The sequence below is a fragment of the Neomonachus schauinslandi genome, chromosome 3 (assembly GCF_002201575.2).
Source record: "Neomonachus schauinslandi chromosome 3, ASM220157v2, whole genome shotgun sequence".
Classification (NCBI taxonomy): Eukaryota; Metazoa; Chordata; class Mammalia; order Carnivora; family Phocidae; genus Neomonachus; species Neomonachus schauinslandi.
Genome location: NC_058405.1, coordinates 133199179 through 133218060, shown reverse-complemented (window position 1 = coordinate 133218060; position 18882 = coordinate 133199179). Strand labels below are relative to the sequence as shown.

The 18882-nt window shown below is 33.2% G+C and overlaps 1 protein-coding gene across 5 annotated transcripts in view; it reads right to left on the bottom strand.

Annotated features, from left to right (window-relative positions):
- DYNC1I2 (dynein cytoplasmic 1 intermediate chain 2) overlaps positions 1-17424 on the bottom strand; it is a 55361-nt gene extending 37937 nt beyond the window's left edge. For 2 of the 5 annotated variants that reach the window (XM_044913674.1, XM_044913675.1), the window contains exons 1-4: positions 16895-17113; positions 15735-15851; positions 13446-13563; positions 4909-4999 (exon numbers count right to left, since the gene is read on the bottom strand). In XM_044913674.1, coding sequence (XP_044769609.1) covers positions 4909-4999; positions 13446-13563; positions 15735-15842 — 317 coding nt within the window. In that variant the 5' untranslated portion in view covers positions 15843-15851; positions 16895-17113. Of the gene's footprint in view, positions 1-4908; positions 5000-5696; positions 5715-13445; positions 13564-15734; positions 15852-16894; positions 17114-17142 lie in introns of those variants that run through there. The other 3 variants (XM_044913673.1, XM_021703337.2, XM_021703336.2) reach the window with 3 other exon arrangements.
- Between the last annotated feature and the right edge of the window lie 1458 nt (positions 17425-18882).

Here is an 18882-nt window from a genome sequence, read left to right as displayed (position 1 = left end):
TGGACAAGAACAGCCAAAGCATCCAACAACACAAATAATATATTATTTCTGGATAACAAGCTAGGCTATAAAAATAGCTAAAATTTTAATTTTCTTAATTAAAAAAGCATTAGTAAAAACATCTTAGTTAACATATTATAATCTTGCCCAAAGCACTAAATGTGTGCAGTAAATTGTCATATTGGTAAAGCAAACGAATCAACACATAAGCCTTTCGGTAAGAAAACCAAAGACTATTCCACTGGGATTCAAAAAAGCTAAAGTTTCCAAAATGTGACCCCTATGTAATTTATGGGTTAAGCACTGCCTTGGGCTTACATGTCATCTGCTTTAGAAAACAACTAAAGATTTCTGTCTCTAGGAAAAAATAAATTTTCCCAGGAAAAATATTTTATGTTCAAAGGACTTAACTAAATTAACTAAACTTCTAGAGAGTATCAATTCTAAATAAATATTTGGTTGTGTTTTAGCCTTGCCTACTGGGTAAATAACTTACATAGGATCTTTTCCACTTAAGCCAAATCTTCTATGACTAGAACAAAAGGTACTTTATCACATGGGCATGCTTACAAGGTAGCAGTATATAAGATAATTATGTACTGTATGATACTCATAGTTTCTATTAAAAAGTTAAGCACAATATATTCAGTACTACTATTTTTGGTTATATATATATACTCACGTAAGTCATAACAAACAACTAAAACAGCTACAATATTTAAATACAACAAATGATTTCTATATTTTACCTGTCTATATAATTTATCAATAAAAACACTCAGATGAATTGAACTAGACAAATTCTTCATATTAAAAATATAAAGAAAGACTTGGGGATTTAAACAGGATTGTGTGTATGCAAAGAAAAGGTCACTTTGAAGATCTACTTTGTACTAAGCAATGAACAGCAACAAACTCAGGCTTTGTTAAATCAGAAGGGGTTCTATTAGGTGCTCTCCAACGAATGTTCTGTACCCAGCCTTTACATTATATGAGAGGTACAGCTGTTATCAGTGACCTACAGCTCCTTGTTGAGGATGTCATTTAAGCCTAAAATTAAGCAGGGGCTCCTGGGTGGCTCAGTTGTTAAGCGTCTGCCTTCAGCTCAGGTCATGATCGCAGGATTCCTGGGATCGGGCCCCAATCGGGCTCCCTGCTTGGCAGGAAGCCTGCTTCTCCCTTTCCCACTCCCCCTGCTTGTGTTCCCCCTCTCACTGTCTCTCTCTTACTGTCAAATAAATAAATAAATAAATAAATAAATAAATAAATAAATAAAATCTTAAAAAAAATTTAAGCAAAACTTTACCTAAAAATATAGCCAGTACTGAAAATACATTGCACAACATACAGAATTATGTTTATTAAAGGCATCAGCAGACACATAAAGTAAAATTCCAATATAATCCAAAAGCCTGAGAGATAAACTGATCAAGAATGGGAAAAGGAAGAAACATGGATTACCCAATTGAGAAACTGTCAGCTAAATTGTAGAGATAACAGAAGTGACTGAGAAAGAGAACTAGAAACTTAATGAAATTCAACTCGAAATCTGCAGAGTTAGAGAGATATCACTTTTCATGGCCTTTTAACATTTACTCATAAATTACAACCAGGCCCAATAGAAATTTTTGGCATTCAGATATGTCTTGATACCATATTTGGTAATGTCTAATATATCTTTTCCTACTCCTTGAGTGTACTAATCTTGGACTGTCTTGCCCAGTTAACAGAGTTGAGTGTGTAGGTTCATACATCCCACACATCTTCATGTATTTTCCTGTGATATTTCTTCATATTCTCTTCATTCTTTCATTACAAACATGCCTGCTCAATTCAAGTTCATTCAGTTTCATTCTCAGATCTTACTATACTTTTCAAAAGCCATATATTTAGAAATGCTATTATTTCACTGCCAATAGCACCAATTAATCAATAAGATTAATTATCTCTCTACTATGCAATCTGGAGATGATGTAGTAGAACTCAGTTTTTACTCTTGTTTGTATACATATATACACAAAAAAGAACATATGCAGCCTTCTTGAAAATTAATGATTAAAACCAAGTCTGTGCTCTCAAAGGAGACAATGTATGTAGTAAGATTAAAAAGATACAAGGTCATCTCATTCAAAAAGAGGAGTATTTTTTGCTCTCCTGTTAAACTAGAAGAAACTAAATTTTACATTCACTCTCTAATAAGAACAAACCCCTGAAGATAATTTAAGTACCTGTTTTCTTGTTTTATAACTTATCATTAAAAATTTATACTTTAAACTTAAGCAAACACAAGTTAGCTTGGAACTTTTCAGTACCGTGAATAATATCTTTAAATTAATGATGTAATCACTAGAATATAAGTTCCATGAAGACAAGGACCATGAATATTTCATTTTCTGTGGTAATCTATATAGTATTTAACATTAAATTGGCAATTTGATGAATATGTGTTCTACATACAAATAAATATTTTTCTTAACAGTATTTACTCCCTGTACCAATTCACAATATTCCAATGGGTCTCTAATAAACTCTAGGCTTCCCAATGAAACTCAGAAGGATATGTTCTAATTCACATTAATTTCAAAAACCAGGTAGATGGGAGTGCCTGGATGGCTGAGTTGGTTGGGCATCCAACTACTGGTTTTGGCTCAGGTCATGATCTCAGGTGTCATGGGATCAAGCCTCATGACAGGGCTCTGCACTCTCCCTCTGACCCTTCCCCCCCCACTTGCACTCCCTCTCTCCCTCTTTCTCTCTCTCAAATAAATAATCTTAAAAAAAAGAACAAAGTCAAGTAGATGTTACATAGTTTTGAAAGCAAACTTGCTGATGCAACATTTAAAATAATCTTTCTACTACTCAAAATCAAGAACACAGAGTTCAAAATGAACACAGTACAATATGTACATAAAAATAATTTATAATACAAATAAATTTAATAAATATAATAATTCTTTGTTTGGGTAAATATTTGTACTACAGTAAAGCTGTAGAAGGGGAAAAAAAGCCTTCTCTTGAAAACACCACTTGCTTATTAGCAGAGGAATATTAACATATTTGTGCAAAAATAAAGCATGAAGTATGAAACAAATTTAGTCTTAAAAATGAGTTCAGACTAAATAAATTTAGCCTTTAATCTAGAATATATACTATTTGATAAGGTACTATTATTTCTAAAAAAAAAGTTTTGATTTTTCTTAAATGATGGTTTTATTATTTACTTCCAATGACAGTACAGCTTAGATTTGCAATTTTGGTTCTATTTATAAAACAGTTTTGGAAAACACATCTCAAATCCAAACTGGTGAGACTTTTTTGTCTTCTAATTGTTAATGATAACCTGATTATCAGGAATTGATTAAAATATCGAGTTTATTATATAGCTTCCTTGCTTTTTTCTTGCCTGTCTTTTAGATACTCATTACTTATTTATAACTTCAATCAGAGGAACTTAGGCACAAAGAAGATGAGACTTCTCAAGTTTATTTCTTATTAAGAGGTATGTTAAGATGTTAAGATATTTTTCTGAGGAAGACATTTAACTTCCTGCCCAAAATAAGGATTCTGAATAAAGACTTTAACTATGTTTAATCTCATTTCAGCTGACACAAGGAGTCAAACGGTATGATGCTGTTTTTAAAAGACTTGCTGTTATTGTGTGTGTGTGTGTGTGTGTGTGTGTGTGTGTGTGTGTGTGTGACAAAGAGGAATAAGTAAAAGTACTTTCCCCAAGACAATCTTTGGAGAGAGGCTGAAATCTTACTGAACTTTTGGAGAGCAAGTCCCAACATGTGTACAGGATCCTAAAACAAATATGAAATATAGTTTTACAAGGAAGACATGAGTATGGGAAAACTAGGCAGAAAACATTTTTTTTAAATGAGGTATAATTAACATATAACACTATATTACTTTCAGGTGTACAAAATAATGATTTGATATTTGTATATACTGTGAAATGATCACCACAATTCTAGTTAACATGTGTCAGCATATACAGTTAACAAACGTATTTTTTTCTTGTGATAAGAACTTTTAAGATCTACTCTCTCAGCAATCTTCAAATATGCAATATAGTATTATCAACTGTAGTTGCCATGCTGTACACATTACATCCCCAGGACTTAACTTATTTTATAACTAGAAGTTTGTACCTTTTGAAACTCTTCACCCATTTTGAACATTCCCTATCCCCCACCTCTGGCAACCACCAATCTGTTCTCTGTATCTATGAGCTTGGATTTCTTTGGGTTTTGGGGTATTTTTTTTTACATTCCACACATAAGTGACATAATTCAGTATTTGTCTTTCTCTGACTTATTTCATTTAGCATAATGCCCTCAAGACAGTAAACATTCCTGTTTCCTTAGCAGTTATCTCTATTTGATATTTTATGCACTATTATTTTCTATTTTAATTAGAACTAGTGACTCAATAGAACACAATTGAAGTGCTTACCTGAATTGTTTAGATTTTCAATTACTGAATGGACAATTAAGCACAACAGAGGTTTTACATTATTTATAAACTATTTTATACTATATTTATACTATTTTATACTATCATACACTATTTACACACTACTTACATTGTTTATATTATATTATACATACAGAACATTTACACAATAACCTGTGAAGTATGCTTAAACAGAAAAAAATTAATCTCTTTATTTTAATATAAAATAATTAGTGTGAAATCAGTTAACTATTGAGTCTAAATTAATCAAGAGGGACAGTTAAAATACTATTAAAAAAATTCCCCCAATTTAAAACAAATAATTTCTATGCCACTTAGATTATAAAATGTTAATTTTAACATAACTATTTAGAGTTCCTCTAAAGCATCAACAGCATGTAGGCACTAAATACATTCTATCATTAAACTATTAAAAGAAATTTACTGTACCTAGATCCCACTGCGCCATCTCCAGAGTCTTGGCTTCCAGCTTCACTTGGTGTGCTCACAGATTTGGAGGATGGAGACATAGGAGGAGGGACTAAATAGTGAAATAGACAGGTATCCGCTGTTACTACACGGAGAGGTTGCTCAGCTTATGACGTTTCAAAAGTAATTAACATGAAGTAATTAACAAAAAAGAAAAAATGGCAAACCAAAAAACAAAAATACATGAATGAAAATGAATAGTAGAAAGAAGAGGAGAAAGACAAAGTTAACAATGCATGCTGAAGACTCATGCAATTTCTCTGGCAAAATGCATTTGGGTTTTATATTAAAAAAAAAGCAAGATTATGAAAAGATGCATCTTCATCCCAGCCAACACCAAATATGGGTACTTATTTTCAAAGGAGAGCATTCCTTCCCCCCACCTTTCTAACTTCTCACTTTTAAGATCACCAGATGATAAATATTACTTGTCAAAAATCAAAACTCTGAAATATCCTTCAAAAGTCATTTACCCTTGGTTTTCTGAGATTTATTTTAAAATGTTAATTTTTGTCTAACAATTTTTATTTCAGAAATTAATGCCTTAAATGATTTCATTTTCCCCTCGGCCAATTTAGAGAAAATGACCACAACTAAAGGAATGGCTCCTTTAAAATGTCCATTAGTTTCCAGCAATTTGGGTGAAAAATGCAAACAGGCCATAAAACAGCATGCCTTCTAGACATGATGCATAACATAAAATGATGCATGCAACTTAAACAAGGCAAGACTTATGATAACTTCCTTACCCCAGTATTCAGAAAAAACTGAAGTGTACAGACAAAGATACAGACACCCAAAATATTCTTAATCCCTTCTTATAGAAAAATACACATTTTTCATAGTATATAAAACAAACAGCAAATGCTTTCCCCTAAATCATCACTCTTAACATTATATATCAACAGTTGAACGTGCACATTTCATGCTATTACATTTGTAAAACATTTTGATTACCATTGCAGGAGTATAGGAGGATCATCACTGCCATCTTCTGGTTAAATTTTACCATAAATGTCCCCAATCCCAAGTATCTTTGTAAAATAATTTTTCAGTATATAATATTAAGTAACTAACACATTTTATGTTGAGCTGCACGCCCTTCTTTTAATAGTCTACTGAAAAGAAGGTAAGTTCCTAATTATAAATGAATTAATCTAAAGAACTATGTATTTAATTAAAAATCTATGGTTTGGGGACAGTCACATTCATTGAACCCTTAAAATTATATTTAAATGTTTATACATGATACAATAAAAAAGGTTTGCTAATCTAACAAAATGTACAAGTATAGTATGATGAGTTACATCTTTTGCCTTTTTTTTTTCTTGGTAATGTAAACTCTACACTCAACGTGAGGCGTGAACTCACAACCCCGAGTCACATGCTGTACTGACTGAGCTAGCCAGGTGCCCCATGATGAATTACATCTTAAACATAGGTACAAAACTAATCATACTTATTTTTCCAATGGCAAATTCTATTGGTAACCAATAGTAAGATTAGAAGAAAAAAAATCATAACTAGAACGTTTCCTGAGATACAGTGAGTAATTCTTGCTTAAGTTCCAAAGGACTATAAAAACTTAATTGAATGTTTCTAATTTTGTGACTACATCTCAGAAACAATGATAAAACCAGATCACCTTCACATAGTTCACAGGTGGATGGCACTGTGCTAGGTGCTGCGTGTACAACTCAAAGTAGCTAATTATGATTTGTATCTAAAATAAAAGAACATTAATGTCCCCTAACTTCCTTTAGACTATATTCCTCATCTTTTTGTCTGTTTCTCAATGTGAGGCTTTCCCTAGACTAAGTCCCAACTGATGCAAGAATAAATAGTATCTTACTTGGTTAAAACTACTTTATAAAAAAATGTTACCTCAAATTCTTTATTGAACAGATTAAACAGTAATTATATGTACATAAATACACTAACCTAGCCAATAAAAGTGTCAGAAATAAAAGTTCCCAAGATAAAAAATAAATTACAGGGGTGATGCTACCAAATTATCATAGTTTGTCAGCCAGAAGCAAGGTTAATCACCATGGCATCACATTTGTAATTCAATAAAAATCTCCATCCCAGAACTGTATCATTTCTCACAAAAGATAGTTTTCAAGCCAGTTTAGAGAAAGGACTCATTAAAGACTCAAAATTATTATCTGGCTAACCCACTTCATCTTGCAATCATAAATAATGTATACTACAGAAGAGACAAACCTAGAAAAAGAAAATTACCATTATTGAAAAAGGAGTAATATTAACAGAAAAAAAGGGAATGGTAGTATTGTTTGGTCACTACCATATTTCAACCTAATTAGTCTAGAAAAATCAAAGATTACCGTAATTGCACAATAAGGCAATGCCACCATACTCCCAGATTCAACAAACAAGCCCAAGAACAAACAGCATGCATTCAGGGTTAAAAAAACCTCTGAACTCATAGTCCCCCAAATCTCAAAATGACTCAATTTTAGAACTCATTTGTAAAGATGATTTTAGAGTCCAAACAGCTTTGAAAATAACAAAAGCCACTACTAATTAGCTTTTGCCAAGTATTTTCAGATATAATCAGCTTAATAAGAACAGTGATTCAATCACATTACTTTTATTCCAGTTACATATATATAAAAATATGTATCATTTTATATATATTTTATATATATATAATAGCCTAAAACAAGGCTTTAAAAGGCACAAAATAAAAGATTTAATGTTAACACATATGAATATTTGAATGAATTTAAACTTATTAGAAGTTTAGAGCAAAGATACTTATTTCCTTCTTTGAGAATGAGACGAGAAACATGGAGTAAATTGAAAAATCTACACCATGGCATTCACTGATCACGTAAGTAATATTGAAAGACTGTGACTCTTTAATTATCTAGAACAAAAACCCAATCAAGAAGGCCTTTCCTGCCAGCTTAGATCTTGGCCTTCCAAGGATATAAAATCAACATTGCTGCCTTTTGGCCTGCAAAGGAACACCTAGAATATTTTTAAACCAGAAAGCACCTAGGAATCCACCTAGATTTATGATTAGAATTAAGTTTGAGTTGACCACTCAGAACTACACAAACGTCTTAGAGATGAAGGATGATGCACAGCCCAATTATTTTTCAAGTAAGAAGAAAGCCTCTGGCAAGAAGGGGCTTTTGCCAGGAAGAAGAACCTAGAAAAGGTGAACAGCCAAGGAAAGTGAATGTAGGGAGTAGAAGCTGGTAGAGACAGTAAAATGGAAGGAGTGAGCTTCTGAGCTAACCCAAAGTTGTAAAGCCTCCTCTAGCTAATCTAGGATACTTAATACTCAAACATAGCCCGCACTACAATAATGCCCCCTTGTGGATACTCTTAGCCTGGAATAACAACATTTAAATAACGTTTTCATAACTTCCTCTTTTTGTCCTGAAAGGTACTGCTTTAAACCTTAACTCTCTTAAATATTAATTTCTCCCCTTCGATGGCCTCTTTCTCCTGATAATGAAGTTTAAATATCCTCCACTAATCTCTAAATGTTTCATTTCCTTTATTCTCTTCAATGTAATTCAGAGCATCAGATAAAATTTTTAAAAGAAATTAATAAATAAAAATAAAATTCTGTGGTATTAAAATACTATAATGAACAATTTGTTAAAATTAGGCTAAACTTGAAGAAATGACTTGGTGCATGGGAAGCATTCATTCCATCTAAAAATCAGATTTACCAGTTATAAGATAAATAAGTACTAGGTATATAACATACATGAAGACTATAGTTAACACTGTTATATGATACATACGATAATTGTTAAAAGTTGTCATCAGAAGAAGAAATTTTTTTTCCTGCTTAGTATACTGTAAGATGATGAATGTTAACTAAACCTATTGTATTTATTTTACAATATACGTAAATCAAAACATCATACAACACACCTTAAACTTACATAGTGATATATGTCAATTCTTTCTCAATAAAACTGGGAAAAAATGAGATTTAAGGTATTCAAAAGTTACAAGGAGTGTGAGGGAAATAAATGAAGCAATACTCATTTTTGACTAGCAAAGTTCTTTTGTTTTTTCCTAGTAAAAGAAAATCCAGAAAATAAACTATCATACTAATCAATGTTCTGTGCCCTACTGATACAGACTCAGGCTACAGAGTACTTGACAGTGTCTGTTTTCATCTCTTTACAAGATGTTTAAAACAGTAGTTATACATACAAGAGAGATTCACTTTATTTTTTTCAATCATCAATGCTTAAGAACTCCACATTGGATATAACATGTCTTGAAAGTTGTACCTAAATTTAACTTTCTTAAGACTGGCCACTTAGTTTAAAAAAAAAAAGCCATGCTTCTTTTATGAAATGTTCAAATGTTCAAATTTCAATTTCCACTATGTTCTTTTCTGAAATTTAAACAATCAGATTTTGGTTTTGCTTTAAAGCAGATCGCTTTTATTTGGCCTTACAAGGTAGAAAGACATACGACCTAATAATAATTGAACAAACATTTAAGTGTCTAGTCTGTGCTAGACACCAGGGATAAAAATGTGCTTTTCTCTGCTCTCAAGGATCTCTGACAAAAAGCAGTCAATTACCAAATATATAAGAATCTACCAATGATGAGAAGCTAAAAGAGATTTTATTAGCTATATCTTTTTTAAAAAACATTCTTTTCAGAATCAAAAAAAAAGAAAAAAGTCTGTTTTAGGAAAAGAAGAGATTGATGTTTTTAATAAATCCTCTTGAATATTCTAGCAGTATTTTTACACTTCTATAATTTAAAAATATTTACTAAAAACATTCTGTAGTGAAAAGAAAAACAAGTATCCATCCTGGGTCATGATATAAAATGTATTTTTTATTTTGGGTTACTGTCAAGAAAGTTTGGTAGACACTGCCTTCATCTGTATCCTGTATTCTTCAAGCCTAATTTAAAAAAAAAATACTGGAAAGATCTTTAGGAATCTGTCAGGGAATAGAAGAAGGTGAAAACCACACAACCCCTTTAATATGGCTACTATAACCACTATATCTATTATAATTGCCAGACAAGATATAATAAAAGGAAAAAAATTATAGGCATGATTCTCTTATGAGTATAGATGAAGAACTCCTAAACAAAATACTTGCAAATGAATTCAGCAATGCATAAGAAAAAAATCATCTCATAACTAAATTGTTTATTCCAGAATGTAAGATGCTTTTACATTAGAAAAGCTATCATTATAAATCATCAAATTAATACATTAAAAGGAAAAAAAGCATATGATCATCTCAAAATATGAAGAGACGTATGAATTTGTTGCAAATATTTTGGCAGTTTTAAAGAATGTCCAAATTCTTTGTGAATTCCAATCAACAGAAGAATGTAGTGGAACTGATGACTCCCAAGAGTAAGTCATAAAAATAATAGCTTTTTCCCAGCTGTCTTTATCTTTGGATTGCTCACTCTGAAGAACCTGACATTCTGCAAGGATACTCCAGCAGTTCTGTGGAGTGGCCCATGTGGATAGGAACTCAGGCCTTCCACCAACAACAGCCAACACCAACTTGCCAGCTATGTGAGTGAGGCACCTTGAAAGCAAATCCTAGCAGCAGGCAAGCCTTCAGATGACTGCAGCTCTGACTGACATCTTCACTTCAATGCCATGAGACACCCTGAGCCACAACCACTCAGCTAAGCCACTACCAAATTCCTGATAGGCAGAAACTATGAGAGATAATAAATATTTATTATTGTTTTAAAAAAATCAAACCAATACAAAAATAAATAGAAAACTTGAATAGACTATAACCTTAAAAAGAGACTTGAAATGGTGAATAACCTCCGTTCTCAACTATCCCCTGGAAAAAAAAGTTGTAATCCCAGGCAGTTTTACAGTTGAATTCTACCAAGTTTTAAAGAAACAGGTAACATCTACTCTTTACAAGCTGTTCTACAAAATATCAAAAGGGAAAGCTGTCCAATTTATTTTAAAATTATAACCATTATGGCCAATGAATGTGGACCGTACAAGAAAATTACATAGAATACAAAGTCATAGTAATTGAAACTGTGGTTTAATAATATAGAATCAAACAAATTAGATAACAGTGAAAATACAGAGCCCAGAAATGTCATGAATATATGGAAACTCTATGACAAAGTTGGCATCAGTATCAGTGAGGGAAAGGATGGACTATTTAATAAACGGTACTGAGAAAATTAGCTAACTATATGGAGAAAAACTAGACTGGATCCCTACCTTATGCTATATTCAAAAATATAACCCAAACGTCTAAAGGTGAAGGCTGAAACTATAAAGCCTAACAGAAAAAATGTAGAAAAATTAATATTGTGTCTTCAAAGAAAGGATTTTTCTTAAAAGAAAAAAAAAAAGACCAAAAAGCACAAAAAAGGATTATAATTGGCAGGCCTGACTATTATCAAAATGAAGGATTTGAACATATTAAAATGAAGAATTAGGTTCAATGAAAGATACTATATAACAGGTAATAGACTGGGAGAAGGTTTTTTTTTTTAAAAAACTAAAACAAAGAAGTCCTCCTCTAAAATATACAAGGAATCCTACAGCAAGATAAAAAACTCTAACTGTAAATGGGCTACAGATATGATGAATATGCAATTCATAGAAGAGAAAATAATAGATATTTGAGAAATGGTCAACCTCACTGTAAACAGATAAATTTATATTAAAACATTTTGGTATACCACTTTATACCCATCAAGTTGGCAAAAATTGGAAAGTTGGAGAAAATTAGGTGATGATGTGGATATGGTAAAATAGTTACTTTCTCATCACTGGCATTGAGAGGGTAAACTTGTAGTCATTCTTGAGAGCGGTACATAGAATCTAATAAATGTAAGTAAGCTTATACACAATAACACAGCAAGTCAATTCTTAGGCATACACCCCAGAGAAACTCTTCCACAGTTCTCAAAGGGAAAGTATATATTCTTTGCAGTGATGATTGTGATAGCAAAGAGATGGAAGCAATCTAAATGCCTATCATTTGGGGAACAGATAAGTAAAATATGGTATATAATGGAATATTATGCATCAGTCAAAAATAAATAACTAGATCTGTATTCAGCAACATGGGCAGGTCTCAAATGCTGCTTGACAAAAAGATACAAACAGAATGATACATATAACACAATGTCTTTTATGTATATAAAACGTATATGCACATATATATATGAAACCTTGAAATACGTAAACACATGTAGGACAGATCAAAAGGACATATGTTAAAAATGCAAGAATGGGGCTTAATGCAAGACTGGGAAGTGGAATGGAACTGGAGATGGGGAATGAGGGAGAAACATACACACTCACACCCACCCCCCCTCTGAAGAACAGTCTTTCAAGACTCGATAATGGAGGAGGGCCATGGACTCAGAAATATGAACATGTGAATTCAGTGAAACTGAAATCCTAAAAATAGAAAAGGAAAAAAAATTCCTATTGGAGGAAAACAAAGCCAATGACAGAAAAACTGATCAGACTATACAACTAATAAGCAACTTAGTTTAGTTACTATTTTATTAACAATACTGTTCTGATGCATTTACTTTTAAAATTGTAATATGAATGTAAACTTATTAAATAAAGACATATAAATATATTTCAGTCTTCAAATTCTACCATTAGGGAAAAGGCAAATGAGGTGAAAGAAATAACAATGAAGCAGACCATGAGAGTAACCAGCTTTTTCATCTTGAAACCTTTTAGAAATATCAGCTCTAGAAATAGTCATGTTGTAGTTCACAACAGGAAAACAGTAGTTACTACTTCTGGTATTTGTCCCCTGAACCAGATGGAATTAGCCTAAATGACAAAGGCCATGTCAAATTAAAATACTATGTAACAACATCCAGGTCAGAATTATTTTAAGCAAGTGTTTAATGCTTTCTGACATGTAACTAGACTGTCTTCAGTACCTCTACTATTTCAGCTTTTTGGTTTAGTACTGTTATCAAAATGAATGGCCCAAAAAAGAACAAGTCAAATTGCTGTCAAAATAGGCTACCAATATTATTTCCGTTATTAGCAGTGAGAGCAGAAGGCTATTTTTTCCTTCCACTCCTATACCTTTGAAACTAATATACTTCTAGAACTTTGATTCATTATACCTCTCTTTAACCTACAGAAAAAAATATAGAGTTAAGATCAGGAATCAGTCATCTTTGAGCTAAATACAGTATGGCACAGAAAACTTGTTCAACAAATGTTGAAATAAAATTACTGATTTAACAAGAAAAGTCAATTGGTTGTTCAGTGTATGTTAATAAGTACACATAATCTTGCAGCTCTCTTAAACAAACAAAATAACCATGTATTGGCACATGTGAAAAAAGATAATTCTAAGTAATCATTTTTAAGAGACACAAATAAGAAAAATATGCAGAATATATTAAAGTCAACACATTCATCTCAGATATGTCTGAGCTGAATAGCATCTATTCTTGGCTCTTATAAATGGATATATTCTTATCCTTACCAATGGGGGATTCTGGAGTTAGCCCCATGCTTTGAAGCAATGCTTCAGCTTCTCTTCTTTTTTTTTCAAGATCTGATTCTTCTTGCACAGGCGCAACTGCTTCCTTCTTCTGATCAGTCTATTTTTAAAGTTAAAAATTTAAATTTACATAGGATATGAAACATTTCTGCTTGCCAAAAAAGTGTATTTTAAATAATGTGTGCTAACACTGTTTACTCCGGGGGGGGGTGGTGACTTAGTTTTGAACACACATTATACTCATTAAATGAAAACCATTCTCAATAGAGTGCTAGTAAGTAATCGCCAAATGATACGTAATCAAGGAGTTCCCACAAAAGTTTTTACCTAATAGATAAATTCAAAAAGTATAGTCAACTTCTATTTATCTACAGTATGAAATTGCTATCCACAGTTAGGAATTGTGGAAACCTCCCCCAGTGGCACAAAAGCTTAGATATAAGTATCACAACACTATAAAAAAATTATTTAACAGGTAACAAATTTTAAGTAAATGGACAATGTGATTTGTTGAAAATCAAGTATGAATACCTCAAACTTCTGTATGAAGTCTTCATTGTATTTTGCAGTTTTATGTAGAGGATGTTTGTCAAAAATTCATCTTGTTTTTAAATTATAGGTCTTACTTTTATGATAATAAAAACATGGTTGAATTTCGTACAGTTAAAATTCACTTTCACACAACACAAAACATTTGTTATCAAAATTATTGCCAGCTTTTATTTCAGTCACCTATAGTTTTAGCAAAATCTCCCAGGTAAACTAGATAAGCCTCAATAACCTCAGATCATCCAAAACATCTCAAATGAAATTTAAGCCTTCAAAGAAAAAGTTTTATATATACAAAATAGGCTCAGATGCCCTGTTTTGCCTAGACAACTATTACTCACACAATTATCTGTACTGAATTTTGTCAATCATAATATTCTATGATACCATTTAAAAAAAAGTCATCTGTGAACTTCATCAAAATAGCCAAACAGGCTATATTATCAAGTTGACACTTTACCTGTATTATATAGCAATATATTAGTAGACTCATTGTTTAATACTATTAAATTATCTCTTGCAATGTTTTATAACTTTTAAATTAGCTGTAAATCATGTAGTAGATATCCCTAGGCTATTTATGCCACTTACGGCCATCCTTAGAAAACAAAAATCAAATATGCTCTCAGTACTGAAGGGTTTAAGGTTATAGATACTACTTTGGAATGGCTCTGCCTATCAGACTCATGTTTCTATCAGTTAACTTTTAATCAAACAGCTAACTTAAACCTCCAACGGTCTTACAATAATGTATCACAGAAAGGTTCAGAATAAATTAGAAAATTCTTCAAAGGCCTTTACAGCATCATAGCAATGCTGTACAAAAATTGTACTTTCAATTTTTCTTTTTTTTTTAATTAACATATAATGTATTATTTGTTTCAGGGGTACAGGTCTGTGATTCAATTTTTTCTGATTTTTCTTTTCCCTTAAGAGATTTCTAGAAGTCTCTAGCAAACAGAAACCTCGGTACTAATGTAACACTTAGGAAACATTATCTTACACTGACCATTTAAAACATATCTGTGGTAAAAGTATACAAATCTGTCCAAATAGTTGGGAAAAATGTACATATCAATACAGGAACAAGTAAAATATCTCCAGCTCAGGGTCAATGTATATTTGCCATACATGATGAAATGGTGGTGTGAAAAATCAGAAGACATACCTATCTGGTCTATCTTTAAGGTAATATCAAACCTACTGCTTGGCAAAAATATTTCAAGGAAAATATTTCATGATGAAAGAGATAAATTCCCTAATCACTTAAATAATCTATTATATATTTCTCTTTTTTATTATTTATTCTGACAAACTGTTAGCAGTGTAGGCTAGCAAAACATTCAGATAAGTAAATTCAAATTCCAAACTAAGTTATGATATATATGCCGTTTTATGAGCTATTACAAGGCAGATGTCCCTTACTTTATATAATAAACATATGCCTAGAGGAGAAACATGTAAATTGAACTTTTATAAACCAAATCCTCAAAATGCATCATCTATATGAAATATTTTTATTCAGTAACAAAAATATTTTAATTTATCAATTTTGTCATTTTCACATACCTGGTTTCTTTAAAGTAAAATTCACCTACAGTGCTATATTTGCAGTCACAACTGCTGGATTTTTAACTACTCTGAAAGTATTACATAAAGGTATAAGTATTTGATATTAAACCCAATTATTTTACATTGTTTACTTAAAAAAATAAAACATACTTCCTTTTTCTTCCTTTCTTCTTCTTTTCTCTTCTTTTCCTCTCTAATTTGGGCCAATCGCTGCTTCTTTCGTTCCAACTCTGCCTTTAATTCACTTTTGTCCGACATGTTTGTGACCTTAAAAAACATACCATCATTTACAATCATCATTAGGTTGGTAAAAGTAGCGCTCTTTTAAAAAAAATTAGTCTTCAAGAAGAGAATTATCTCAAGAGGCCTGTAGTTCACTGCTTTCGAAAGACAACATATAAACTCTACTTTTTAAATATGGAAGCATAATATATTACTAAGACCTGAGTAACATTATAAAGAAATGTATATAAATATTCAGAGTTGAACAAAGTAGCTAGCACACAGTAAGCTCTTTAATGTTCACATGCCCAGATTTAACACAATGTCTCTGACTCTTAAAACAGAGGACATGGGTTGGCATTAAAGAGCTCTTAGGCTATATGACACAGATCAAATCTATTACCAGAGCTTTGCATTCATCCCTAGAAATTTGATTAAAAAAATATGCGGTCAGACAAAATTCCCGTAAATGATGTGTAATAGTAATAATATTCAGGACAAGCAAAACACAAAATTTACCATCATTAACTATCAAATATATTTAAAGTAAGTATACTTTTAGTCAAAGCCCAACAGCAAAGTCTGACCGGCTCATCCTCCCAGGCCGGAAGCTCCGTGACTGACAAGTTCACTTTCTCAAAACTACAAGGAAGAGAAAGCCTCTGTCATTTTATGCTACAGCCTCCACGTTCGGGTACTTTCCAACATACACGGGGAGGGAAAACGCTGTCAACGCCATGTAGGAATGACTTTTATTTATAAAATGGAGCAAGGCGAAAAAGAGGCATTTTCCTCTGAGGTCACCACTAAGAGGGCGCGGTCCAGCATAGGGCGTCTGGGAGAGGGGGGCCACAGGGCGCCGAGCAAGCCTCGAGGCTCCGCGGGCCATCCTCCGGTGGGTCAAGAAGGGGAGCGAGTGGTCTCGTCTCCCCCGGCTTTCCTGAATCACCGCACCCGGCTCTCCCCGCCTCTCCCCTTCAGGAGCCGGGCCGGGCAGCGCTGTCAGCAGAAACTGCCAAACCGCCCTTTGAGCCGGGACGTGAGGCACAGCAGGCACAAAAGCCTTGAGGGAAGCACAGTCAACCCACCTGTCAGCTGGCGTGATGGGAAAAAGAGTCCGCCCGCTTGCAACGTCCAGGTAACGTCCCTCTCCTTCACTCCCAACTCCCAAGAGTCGCCGCCACTAGCTCCGCAGCTTCGCGAAGCACACAAAGAGGGTTGGGCGGCGGCTACTACGGCGAGAGCTTAGGGACAAATAGCTTCACCAGAACGAGGTCGCTCCCGGAAAGAAGGGGTGGGGCCCCGCTGCGTGAATTGCCGCCCCTCCGTAACTTACCTGTGTAAAGTAGAAACCGAAAGATAAGACAAAGAACCCAGTCAGCCTAGGGGCCCGAAGTGTTTCCACTTTGCCAAAAACTGGAAGAATACGCCTGATGTTCTCCGGCTAGGTAAGCAACCACACCACCCTCGTCTTACAGAGTGACACGACCAGAGAGAACTACAGTCCCCAGCTACAAGGGAAACCTGCGTGCCTCGAGCAATGCATTCTGGGAGTTACGGTCAATGGTAGTCGCAAAGTATGCTGGGACGTGTAGTGATTTCTAGGCTTGCGGTTTCCCACTTCAAGGCCTTCTATCTTCAGTATTCCAAAGAGAAGCTTCCAGCACTTCCCTTTAACGTATTCTGGTCCGTTGGTCCCTGCTCACAATGTTGTATGTGTTATATATTAAGATCTTTGACTCAACAGTGGCCGGATTTTAAGAAGGCTTGTTTTCCAGTGGTGAACTTATGTATTACACTGCAGGTGAAGAACATTTTTTTAGATATATACACCAGTTTTAGGAAAAAAATGCCTTATAGAGGTTTCATGTGGCATCTTAGGCAATAGCTAAAATATAAAACTAAATTTTGAAAATGTAGTGTAACCCATTCTGTCAGAAATGTGACCATTTGTCTTTAATTAGAAAAAGATTTGGAAGTCTTCACTCAATATTTACTAGTAATCTCGTGCAGTTGTAAACTTGCTTAGCTGGAGTGTTACAGTTATGAAAATTAGCAATAAAAACTTTTTTTAAGTAGGCGTGGAGCCCAAAGCTGGACCTGAACTCAGCACCGTGAGATCAAGATTTGAGCTAAAGTCTAGAGTCAGGTGGTCCAACCAACTGAGCCACCCAGGCACCCCAGCAATAAAGACTTCTAATTACCCTATTTTCTCCTTAGTTTCATCATGTACACATGGAATATTCATTTGAGACTACAAATAAAATGATTACTATTGGAATAAATAAATTGATAAATAAATGTTTTTCAGCATTGCAAATAATTCTCCAGTACTTTGTTGCAGTGTGGTAGGTAGCATTTTGATTTTCTCTCAAGAATTTTTGAAAAGAGAATTTTACGCTATTGAAATCAATCATTTTATACTATTGAGACCAAGCAAGAATGATTTCCACAGTTGTTAGGTGTTTTAACATATAAAAAAGGAAAAGTTATTGGAATATGAATTTACCAGAAATTTATGGGTCAATACACATTTTAAATTTTCTTATTTAAATAAAGCATTATTTGGAAATAATTAAAGCTAACACCAAAGCAATGTCTTTCTTATAGTCTAGAGCGACATTGCCCAAATCTAGGATTAACCTTTAGGATTCAAATTCTAAGTCCTTAGGCCTGTGCCTAGTCTCTTCCTTATCTTACCCTGCCTATATACACGATAAATAACTCAGAAATAAATTTGAGAAAGAAAATTCTTTCAATTTCAAGACTTTTCCCCATAACCTAAAATTTCAAAGAGCCCCATAACTGTACTCCTTGTTTTTCTTATGTTATGTTAATCAGCATACACTGTACTCCTTTTTGTTTTCTTTCTTCTTTTGTAATATTTAGTTTTCATTTATTAATTTGAAAATTTGTTATTGATTGCCTACCACGTGCCAGGAATGGTCCTGGGTGCTGTATGTAAGAGCTAAAATGCATATCTCTGTCAGGACACTCAGTTCAACTAAATATTATGATGAGATTCAGTAGAGAAGTGGTGGAAACACTCTGGAAAAAAAAATTTTCAGAAGGAGGT